We start from the raw sequence: 12,437 nt of genomic DNA on the forward strand, positions 1-12,437 counted from the left end.
GAGCTCATGAATTTACCCTTCATTTTGTGTTGTTTTACACCTAACTAGTAGGTTCTTCTAGTATAAGTACTCCCCGGCTATTCCATGTGAAGGGGGGTTGGGATTTCTGAGTTTATGTTTGTAGACAGTCTGTGAGGTTGTGTTGTGCCGAGAGCACCAGTACCATTGAGTGTTAGCTCGTGTGTGTGGATTGGAGGGCCTGTCCTTAATTCATATAGGTTCATTGTGGTTATCTCTTGTGATTCTCCATAGGTTCACAAGTTTCATTGTTTGGGTTGCATCCTTATAAACCAAGCTAGTTATCCGCTACAATTTATTTAAGAGTGTCTCCTCTTGTTCTTTGCCATTTGAGAGAAATAGTTGATGCTCCTTGTGAGTTCTTTGGCACCGTGAAAGATCGTTTCCGTGGCGTCACGCATCACGCATAGTGTTGATCCTATATGACTCTATAGTTGTTGTTATGTTAACCTTTTTAATATTATTGTAGTTTGTTAGTGTTTGGTTGTGTGCATTTTAGTTATGCAGATGTCTAGTGTGATGTCGGGTGTTACTCATCATGCTTTGTGTCTGTTTAATGCTACATTTTGAGTCAATAAAAATGCCTTATCGAGAAAGTTTGTTCGATGTAGTTCGTGAAGCCTTTCTCTGAACAATAGGAACATGCAAGTCCTCGGTAACTATTTGAGTAGGATCATGTTACCGAGCGAGGCATTTTGGCTCTCGGCATCTATGAAGGTTCAGTTTTTTTGAAAAAATCAAAATACAAACTTTTATTTTTTAAATATCTAAAAAAAATTACAAGTAAATAAAGATGTTATGCACATGTCCGTAAAATTTCAAGATGAAATACCTTGAAATGCGATCTGTACAAAAAAACAAATTTATGGCCTTGGAGGATGAATAGTATATGTGTTAAAAAAGCCTCAGTTTTTTTTTGCACATCCCTCATTTCAATGGATTTCGTCTTGAAAATTTACACACTTGTGCATTATCCCTCCAGGTATATCCATTTTTTTCAGAATTTTTTGAAATATGAAACTATGAATTTCGGTGAATTTTAAATTTTTTAAAATCTGGCCTCCATGGAACTCGGCCTCCAAAAGGGATTTTCGCATGTTACCTCTAAAATTAGTTTCCCTGGGCATGCCTGTGTCCTCGATACATGACTCTTCCACATGAGGCAGCATCAACATCAACCTGCCTTAGAAAGTACAGGCCATTTCTATATAGTACACTGCAACTAAGCTCATTTACTGCCGAACAAACAGAAATAGGTTTACTGGAAATGCTGGCACATGCAAACACTCCTTGTGTGTCCAGTCTGCAGCAGCTAAAAACTGCCGCGGAACAAGGAGCAGCTCATGCTCGAAGCCTGCACCAAGTCATGGCTACCTGCTTCAATTTATCAAGATTTTCTGACTGCAGGTTAGAAGCTTTGCAATCTGATTGAATTTCCCCCTAGAAGAGCATTTAGTTCTCTGTAGTGTCAAACTATACCTGGAAGCAGGTGATGCTGTCTTATTTTGAATATTGCTTACTGTGATGCACCGTATGTAGCTTAACTGATCAATATCATACATGGTAGGTTGATGGTGCTGATCCTGTTTGATGAAAGCATTTGAGACCAAACTATGATCAAAACAACCGTGATTTATACAAGATGGGCACAAGGCCATTCGAGTTCTTTCTCTCCCCCTACTCCCGACCCTGTGTATGTGGCGCCACTTCTTACAAAACATGTAAGTTTTGGACTTCAAGCCTTGGGCTCCAGCTTATGTATCCAAGATATGCACATTAGTGAACAAGTATGGCTACCAGCGCTTCAGCCTCCGCTCAAGCACCTTTGGTATTTGTTTTGCCCAAGACTTTGCAAGAAATCGGTGAATATGTGCTCATAGCCAGGCATTTTCCCATATCCTGCGGAAAAAATGAAAACAGCAGCATTACTTCCTAGACAGTCAAGAATTACTACTGCAAGGAAATTACCATGCTGTGAAATCGTCAAGAGTCAAGACCATGACGTTTTCACTGTAATTTTACATGCAAGACTTGCCCATTTAACTGAACAAAACAAAAGCAACTTCTGTGGTAGCGTGTATTGCTGTCTCCATAGGAACTGATCTGACAGCATCAATAAAACTACACAGCATTAAAATGTCTTGCATGATTTACATGTCATATTCCTAACAATCTTCACCTTGGATGAAGTTACCTGTAATGGTTAAGAACAATCTGCACCCGGATGAACAACATACAATTAGCAAGACTACTCATGCCCCAGCCAAGCCAACCTTGGGTAGTGGAGAAGAGAAGATACCCCTACTTGAACAGTGTTAAATTGGCCTACACGGGCAGAGATATGTCGCGACGATACATTTCTTTTCCCCTCAGCTGGGATAAAAATATTGGCCTAGCAAGTTCTTCATGAACACATAAACAGAAGAAAAGAAATGCAGAGCCATGTGAGAGATAAAATAACTACACACCTGGGAAGTAGTTGATATCAATTATATAGTACCGGTCATTTGCTCCAAGCTCTCTAATCATATCTATGTTGAACAATCTTAGACCCTGCAAATTTTAAGATGTCAGGTGAGGCAACAAATATAATAGCTACACATAGTTAAGAACCAGTGCTGGTCATACCAGACGACCACGAAGCTCCCTGCCTAGTTTCTCTAGAAGTGGTCTCGGAGGAAGCTCTGTTCAGTAATGAAAACTGTTCATTTGGTGCAGTAAAAAGCTCTTGCCAAACATAATGCATTACAAGACAACTATTTTTTATTGAACGATTTTCTCCTCAACTTTGAGATTATAACAAAACTATTAACTTCACTTTCTTCATACCAAACACAATTTTGTGTTAGTATGAAACTGGAACAGAATCAATTCAAAAAAGAAAATAAAGTTAAACCAAAGATAAATTGGAAACACTGCAGAAGACCCACCTGCAATACGAGGATCAAGGTCTGCATGATCTGCACTTGCTGCAGCGCATGAAACTCTTGGAAGTCGATAGATGCCAACATTGTTTAGTAAGTCATAGGTATTAACATCAGGAAGAGAAAACCTGCGGACAACCTGTATAGCTTCACCAATGATGTACACCTTAAAGAGGATCCCACCTGTAGATTTAATAAATCAGATGCCACGATTCGACCAATCCAGAGCAAAAAAGCATATGCCAGATAAAAGAATCAGGAGTTACCATGATTCACAAATTCCTGGAGTACCAGAGGAGGATCAAGCATTGGCAAGGACGCCTCATCGTATGCCAGAGATAGCTCATGAGATTTAGATGTTCCATCAACAACCAATGGCTTGGCAACTGCAACAAACAGAAGTGCGTCCCATCAGAAATTTCCACTTACTAGTTCCACACATAACAAACAGGAAGTCCCATGTAACACATTGAAGGAGAATAAGACAAAGCCCCAGAAGCAGAATACTGGAGCTACAGCAGGGAAAATGGCCTAAATATGTGATACTGGGAATTATCAACTGGAAGGAGAACATCACAACATCAAACTTGAATATTAGTCTAAGTGTCTATCTCGCCCAAATGCACTACTGGCCAACCCTACTCACTTTACGTCCTCATTCAAACTAGTGTTTAATTCACCAAATGTGACAGGCAAGTTGCAGGACATGTTTCCACATAGCATGCACATAGAATCAGGTAACATATAAATCACCAAACTAAATAATCATAGAGGATTTCTGCAACATAATGTCAATAATATCATTTCATCATTCCCTTCCTTGTTTGTCATATAGTGCATGCCTGTTTATATTGTAAGCGTTCAATAATGAGTGAAGCATATGTTTCACAGAACAGAACGAAAGCATACATGTAGCTAGGTTGTACAGTGTCATGACTCGTGATATTACAGCTAGTGCAAATCATATGATGCCCATAGCTGATATCTAAACTCTCATATAACAACTAAAGTAAAGTGTGTCTTGAAAGGAGCAACAAATACAAATTAAGATTCAAGAAGCATGCAACTGATAGTTTCAAGATTTGAACAAATTACCCAATGGCAAGGTTAGCCCAGCCATGGCAACTGCAGTTGGTATAGAGGACGGATCTTTCATAATGACCAGTTGGCGTGGAGTGCAAACTTCTTCTGCGATTGTCCAAAATTCAAACCATAAAAAATATATTATATACTATTGTAAACATATTAAGTCCTTATGAGCAAAAAAACATATTAAGTCCTTCACAGAAGTAAGCTGGGGATGCACTTTCAGTAGCCTGCATGTCAATATGCTACGTGTTCACGATAAATCAGAAAGATACTGCTGTCCAATTGAACAGAATCTGTCACTGGACTCACCCAGCAGAAAACAAGCAAACAAGAAATTTTGCCCAGTGTTCCCGCAATTTTCATTAATGGAGTTAGTGCTCTCTTAAGTTTGAAGATGATTTACATAGCAACCTTAACTGGAAACACAAATGGTTCAAAAGGACAGAAATAAGATTGTCAGCCCCCCTTGTCAACAAGAAGATCTTGTTGGTGCCTTTCTATTGAAAGCAATTCTTTTCTAGGACTGCAGTTACATGAGAATTAGGTGAGAATCTGATGTGTCAATGTACTTGGTCATGAAACACATATCAACTCACAAGATATAAACATTCAGAGAAACCTTTTTTTACAAAACAGGCAGGCACTCTGCCATTTCATGACGAGGAAAGCAAAAAAAATCAGTAATTTATGCACAAAGAAAACCTTAAATTACAATGTCTATTTTTATGAGTGGACTTCGTGCTTGTGTGGGTGAGTGCTTCCACTCTTCCACTCATAGAATATGCGTTCAGATCTATGCACATTCTAGAACCACAATACTCACATGAGGTGAGAAAATGCACAGCACTCGCCCAAACAGTTCAAATGGGCTTATATTCGGCACAAATATCATTATCAGACGTATTACGCATCTGCAATATTACCATAGAAACTGGACAGGTTCAAATCTGCTACTTCTTCAAGCATCGATTGTCGATTGTTCAGATGCTCAATGGCATTGGGTGGGTCGAGGACAGTGACTTCTGGATGCACTTCATGATAATCCTTCACAGAATGAAATATTTTTAATGTAAAAATCAACAGAGAAGGGGAATTCTTGATTTAGAAGCTAAGAGCAAAGTGCAACAATTATGATAAGCTTTTCACAGGGAGCTGCAGTGGACAATTACGACTTCTTTTTTTGCATTAGATAATTAACTATACTAACTGTCATTGCCGCAGACAGGATAAACACTAAATCTTACTACCAAGGTTCCAAAACACATGACTTCCTAGAATTCATTGAGTTGAAATTTTATCTTTGACTCCCAATATATGAAAAAAAATATTTGGGTTGATTATAAGAAAATAATATCATTGGATTTCACAGGAATCACATTTTCATAACAGATTTCTTTTTCAAAGATGTTTGTTGGCGACTGTGTCAACATCTGAAACGCCATCTATTTCTGGACGGAGGGGCTGTCTGACTACTGATTTCCCAGGACATGGTACCAACTATACAAGAAAAATTAGATAAATGTATGACGAGCGTGCATATTGTATCAGTATGGTACGCATGCATTTGCAGATCATCAGGTTTCTACACCTGTCGTCTAGTATTACCTCCAGAAACCGCTGCCACTCCTTGCTAGTTTTCTGCAGAAGGAAGCAAGAAATGTATCATGACATAATATTTTAAAAATATTAAGCAGAAGTCACTTCTTTCAATATTCAAACCGTATAGACACAACAATTGGAGAAAATATGTAAGACAATCTTAGTTCTGAGACCTATGCATCCACAGACTTTCAAAACATATTTTAGGAAGTATTTGGCTAACCTTGTGCAAGATGATATCAAATGGGCCTTGTTCTGAGAGAGGATGAGTCTCATCAATTGATATGAAACTAATTCCTTTCTTCCTGACAAAGTAAAATGCACATGTTTAAGAAGATGTCAAGTAGCACTAAAATAAAATCTTGGCAACTAGTCAGCATACGAGGCTAGTGATTATAAACTTATAGTAAGTGAGTAGACAAAATCATCCAAGTCAAATTCAAGCTCTCTGCTGAACTTTAAAAAAAAATGCATCGCCAACTCAACTGGGTTAATTTGTTTTTAGGGACACCTGAATACTCAATCAAATACAAATCAGAATATGTCACAAGGGTACCTTGCAAAGGATAAAAAGGAATTATATGGAAACCAGCTTCATGTCAAAACATTCATATTTTGAGTTACTCAACAGCAGGGATAAATGAACAAACTAAAAATATTAATCAACTTCAGATATACAATTTGACCGAGCAAAATTTGTTCAATTCCTGAAAAGAACATTTCGCTTGTAAATTTGTTTCCGTTCCTTGCTTATATTTTTCTACCAGAATACATGCCTTATGTTGTTTAGCCTGTGAAGCCACTCACAAGGGTAAAGTGCACATTTGTTTTTATAAGTTTTTAAACAATAAAAGTACATGAATAAAAAACTGAGCCATTTGTCTTTTTGTACAGGAAACATTTGATCATAATTTTGCATGATTCTTTGCAGACCCACATGCTGTAACATGATTCACATATACGAATCTTGAGAATTTTCTAAGATGTGCAAGTATATAAACCTTAAACTCGAGCACCCACCCTCTGAGTGTACATTTACTTTTTTCTAAAATCAAAACATATATCAGTCTCAGAATGTAAATTTTAATTTTGCAAGAGTTCCTTGTTATTTCATCTTTGCTTATTTTTCGACATCCTTTTATTATGTTCATAGGCTGAGAACCAACCAGCAAATAATTGGATACATTTAGCTCTTAATTCAGGTAACTAACAAGATAGCCAGCTCAAAGATTGTTTGTCAGTAGTATTTTCAAGAAAAATACCCCCTCCGTCCCATAATATAAGAGCGTTTTTTACACTATACGTCCCATAATATAAGAGTGTTCTTTACACTATACGTCCCATAATATAAGAGGGAGTAACTGTTTGTCAGTGGTCCATGTTGCCATCAAATCTAGCGACGCATTCACTAAAGTGGAAATGATCCCAAGAAAGATATTGCCATCAACAAGTTGTCATAATCCATGTGATGTGCTTATCCATGGGAATATTCCAACTAGAATCCCAGATGCCAGGCAATGAGGCAACAAGGATTAGCATACCACAAAGCATTTAGTCAAGTGGACATGATAATATAAAATTATAGACCATGGACATCCCCTCGTGCAGTGTAACTGCCAACATTGGCACGCGTATATGGCATCTAACGATGCTACTGGAATTTCTAATCTAGAACCCAGCATGCTTCACTGAGAAGCCACTCTCACTAGCTGTTCTCGCTAACTTTACTCCGGTCGATATCTGATTCGATCACTGATTAACAAGTGCTATAAGGAACAGAATAGCATTCCATTCCACCCCTCACTGCAGAAATTATATTGGTTTGAACATCAATTACTAGTTCATTACTACCCCTTTGTCACCTCTGCCTGTCCAAGTAAAGTACTACTGATGTTCAAAAACTGATCCAAGAACAGCATTTTTCCTCCAAGAGCAACACCCTTAAGTCTTCAACACCTCTGTACCAGAAAAAAAAAATCTTATGTTTTCATGTTTTGTGAAATTACTCCCCACTCAGCAAACAAGAAACACACCCCCTTTCTCTAAAAAAAAACATCCACCGCCTGCATCCACCATGAATCAATCAATCAATGGAGTCCATCTCTATAAGCGGTGATCCAGGCTTTTACCTCGCCAGCAGGAGCAGCTTGGGCTGGAGGAAGCTCTTAACCTTCTTCTTCGTGAGGGCGTAGCCCACCACCAGCCTCGACGCAGCCGCCGCCGCCGCACCGGCGGGCGGCGATGACGGAGACAGCAGTGCCGGATCCATCACCGCACCCTCCTCTTCATCATCCGACACATCCCCATGCAACCTCATCCCCGCGAGCCCTATCCCGAGCTGCCGCCACAGATGGCCGATAAACCCAAAATGATGGGAAATTCGGGGGGAAATCAAATGCCCAGGCAAAGGGGGGGATCCAGCAGAGCCGATGCTTCGCGCGCGCGTGAGAGTTTGCTGGGGTGTGGTAGGGGGGCTATATCTGGAGGATTTGGGAGAGGGAAATTGTTTTCCGGAGCTTTAATTAATGGCGAGACGAGTGGAAGAGGGAGCACGAGAACAGAGCGGCCGGGTTATGTAGACGACGAAGCGAGGAGAAGGCGAGTGAGTGGGTGATTCTCGGTCGCAATATTATCTGCCGCACATCTACGGTCGTAGACAACCGTGTTACCTTCTCCGTGCAATACGAATTGGGGGAGGCTCCCCTCTCCCCCTCCCCTCCCCTCCCTTGAGAGTTCCTTTCTTTTTCTCGGCTCCTCTCCTCTCCCCTCCCCCACCGGCGGCCTTGACGAACCTAGTGGTAGGGAGAGGGTGTCAAACCCGAGCAGTGTAAGATCCGATTTAATCCCTTTGTAAACTAATATAAGACGTTGTGATCTAAAAGGTTTTCTATTAGTTTACAGATGGAGTAGGTATGTATGAACAGTTTTATGGGGAAACAATTAAGGGAAAGGGGTGAATTGAGAGGCCGATCGGTAGTATTCTCGCCCGTAGGCTAGAAATTAAGAAAAAATAACATAACATGTCGAAGGCACAACCTGGCCCCTTTTATAGGCACAGCCGCACAGTAACTGTCATAGCGTTGTAAAACTAACAAACCAACAGTGCTTTAAGTGGAGTGAAACCAGACGTCGAGCGAGGGAAGGTCCCATGTGAGTACAGTCGTCTGATTCAAAGCAACTCTTGTCGGATGTTGAACCAGTACTGAAACTGAACAGTTAACTGAAAGTGTTGGCATGACATTGCTCCCTCCTCGGAATCGATCGTGTCCTCATAGCATTGTCAACGATGATGCTCTCACGCCGCAGTGGTCAACTTGAAGAACGTCGGGAACGTGCATTTGATGAAGTTTGTGTCCTCCCATGTAGCATCCTTCGGCGCTAGGTTCTCCCACTGCACGAGCCACTAAATCCTAGGAATATTGCGACGAGGTATTTGTTGTACCTGGAGAACTAGCGTTGGTGCAACATTTGAGTGTACCATCCTCATGCACAGTCTGCATGTTTGGGATGGGGATAGCTCTTAGGCTAGGTGCCTTTTGAGTTGACTGGCATGGAACACAAGATGGATTTTGATGTGATCAAGAAATGGAGTTTGTAGGCCACTTTACCCACTTGCTGTGTAATCAGGAAGGGACCATAGTACTTGTGTTGCAGTTTAAGTGACTCTCTGAATCCAAAAGCTGGGAGCATGTAAGGAGCCATCTTCAGATAGACCAAGTCTTCTTTGTCAAAAGTTCTTTCTACTCTTTTCATGTCAGCATACCTTTTCATTCTTTGTTGTGCTTGTGTTAGGTTCTGCTTGAGCTAATCCAACATAGCATGTTTGTTCTCTAGAAATTCTCTTGCTCCTAAATCTTCAGGTCCTAGGATAGCCATCTCACTAATCAATGAGGGGGAACCCATATATAGCTTAGAATGAGGACATTTTAAGGGTTGTATGGTAAGTAGTGTTGTACCAATACTCAGCTATATGCCAACTATGAATGCCACTTTTTTGGTTCATTGGAAGTCATGCACCTCAAATAAGTCTCCAAGCACTGGTTTAATCTTTCAGTTTGTCCACATGTTTGTGGGTGATAAGATGAACTATATCTGAGCTCAATTTTGAGGCCAGTTGTCGGACCGAAAGTATGTCTAGAGGGGGTGATTAGACTACTTGACCAAATAAAAATCTAGTCTTTTCCCAATTTTATGTTTTGGCAGATTTTAGTAACTTAGCACAGGTCAAGATATCAACCTACACATGCAAGTCTAAGAGTATAGCAGCGGAATGTAAAACATTGCATATGAAGGTAAAGGGAGGAGATTGGAGGGAGCAAACGCAATGTAGACACGGAGATTTTTGGCGTGGTTTCGATAGGTGGTGCTATCGTACATCCACGTTGATGGAGACTGCAACCCATGAAGGGTAACGGTTGTGCGAGTCCACGGAGTGCTCCACCCACGAAGGGTCCACGAAGAAGCAACCTTGTCTATCCCACCATGGCCATCACCCACGAAGGACTTGCCTCATTAGGGTAGATCTTCATGAAGTAGGCGATCTCCTTGCCCTTACAAACTCCTTGGTTCAACTCCACAATCTTGTCGGAGGCTCCCAAGTGACACCTAACCAATCTAGGAGACACCACTCTCTAAAAGGTAATAGATGGTGTGTTGATGATGAACTCCTTGCTCTTGTGCTTCAAATGATAGTCTCCCCAACACTTAACTCTCTCACACAGATTTGAATTTGGTGGAAAGATGATTTGAGTGGAAAGCAACTTGGGAAAGGTTAGAGATCAAGATTCTTGTGGTTGGAATGGAATATCTTGATCTCAACACATGAGTAGGTGGTTCTCTCTCGGAAAATGTATGTTGGAAGTGTAGGCACATTCTGATGGCTTTCCTTACTAACGAAGGAAGGATGGAGGGGTATATATAGCCTCCACACAAAATCTAACCATTACACACAAATCACCAAACTCGGTGGGACCGAATCATGAAACTCGGTCAGACTGATTTAGTTCAAAATGTGAACGCTAGGATTTTCGGTGGGACCGACATGTCAACTCGGTGGGACCGATTTCATTAGGGTTAGGGCATAATGTAATCTCGGTGAGACCGATCACATAAACTCGGCAAGACCGATTTCTATAATAGGCAAACAGAGAGTTGGTCAGGCAAACTCGGTGGGACCGATTCGCTCATTTCGGTGAGACTAAAATGTTACGAAAGGAAAACAGAGAGTTTGCATTGCGAACTTGGTGGGACCAATCGCTCATCTCAGTTGGACCGAAACATTATGAAGGGAAATAGAGAGTTTACAATCCCATCTCGGTGAGACTGAGATCCCTATCGGTGAGACCAAAGTGACTAGGGTTTTTGGCAGTGGTTATGTTAAGTGAACTCGGTGGCGCCGGATAAATCAAATCGGTAAGGCCGAGTTTGACTTTTGGTTTGGGACATATGTGGATATGAGAAAGTTGTTGAGGGCTTTTGGAGCATATCACTTAGCATTTTGAGCAAGCAAGCCATTAAGCAACACCTCATCCTCTTTTAATAGTATTGGCTTTTCCTATGGACTCAATGTGATCTTGGATCACTAAAATGAAAATGTAGAGTCTTGAGCTTGAGCTAATATGTGTCCTTAGCATTTTGAGGGGTCCACATTCCTAATCCATGCCATGTCAATCATTGAACTTTCTGAAATGATCATCTTGAAATAGCATTAGTTCAATGAGCTATATGTTGTTAGGAATTATCAAAACCACTCAGGGATAGTTGCACTTTCAATCTCCCCCTTTTTGGTAATTGATGACAACATATAGATCAAAGCTTCAACAAACGATAATAAGATTGAAATACATTGTCGCTTTGAGAAGTATGTGATAAGCAAGAGCTCCCCCTAAATTTGTGCATTATTTAAGATTTGCTTTTGAATGCAAATGCACGATCGATTAGGATCATGGGTCACTCTTCCATGTCACATACATCTTGGTGGAGCGCTCAAAATGATAGTAATTAAAACATGCACTCATCACCAAGCAAAGTGAATGATCATATATGAGATATAAAAGATAATATCATCCAAGCATAAGCATTAAGGTAGGATATGATCAAACACATGATCATACAAGTATCTCACACAGAGACATAAAGTATCAAACGAGCACACACGAAAGTATCAAGCAAATAGCAAGAAAGACAAAGAAGCAAATCACTCTCTCTCTCTCGAAGCCTAAGATCTATATACTTCATCCTCTTTGGCAACAAGTTACCAAAAAGTTTGAAAATGCATAGTGCTATGCATCTCTCTAGGCTTGATCTTCGGGAGGTGGTGTAGAAAGGACGCCAAGGATGAAGGCATCAGTAGATGTTGTTGGAGCTGGTGGAGTGGCAACTGGAGGTGACACTGAAGCTGTTGCCGAAGTAGTTGCTCTAGTGTCAGGCACTGGCACTGCAGCAGATCTCTGACCTCTGAGCACTCCCCGAAAAGCATCTGTAGTAACCTTTCCTCTCTTCTCCTCCGCTTCCTCCTGGAGCTGCTCAACAGCTGACTGCATCTCTGTTACTTTCAGATCAAGATCATAGAACTTGGTCTCTATGATCCTCTCCAAGCCCTCCTGATTCTTGTTCAGGGTGGCCAAGCCCTTCTCAATCCTCAAAGTTGCTTGAATTAGATATGCAAGCTGGTCTTGTTTTGACTTCAAAAAAACTTGAGATGCATCCTCAACACTTGGCATCTTTGCAGCCTTCTCAGCCTTTGCCTTTGCTCTCTTCTCTTGTGCTTGCACTAATGTGGGATAATCCTCATTCATCACAACCGTG

At 40.8% G+C, this 12,437-nt stretch overlaps 1 protein-coding gene across 1 annotated transcript; it reads right to left on the bottom strand.

Moving 5' to 3' along the window:
• Positions 1–1,492: 1,492 nt before the first annotated feature.
• On the bottom strand, positions 1,493–8,227 carry LOC119285016 (inositol-tetrakisphosphate 1-kinase 2-like). The gene is made up of 10 exons (XM_037564214.1): positions 7,760–8,227; positions 5,854–5,935; positions 5,637–5,669; positions 4,955–5,075; positions 4,038–4,130; positions 3,209–3,328; positions 2,949–3,125; positions 2,647–2,702; positions 2,487–2,571; positions 1,493–1,917 (listed from the first exon to the last, which is right to left on the bottom strand). The coding sequence occupies exons 1-10, from the start codon at positions 7,945–7,947 to the stop codon at positions 1,823–1,825; spliced, it is 1,050 nt and encodes a 349-aa protein (XP_037420111.1). The 5' UTR covers positions 7,948–8,227; the 3' UTR covers positions 1,493–1,822.
• Between the last annotated feature and the right edge of the window lie 4,210 nt (positions 8,228–12,437).

Source organism: Triticum dicoccoides, chromosome 4A (genome assembly GCF_002162155.2).
Source record: "Triticum dicoccoides isolate Atlit2015 ecotype Zavitan chromosome 4A, WEW_v2.0, whole genome shotgun sequence".
NCBI classification, from domain to species: Eukaryota; Viridiplantae; Streptophyta; class Magnoliopsida; order Poales; family Poaceae; genus Triticum; species Triticum dicoccoides.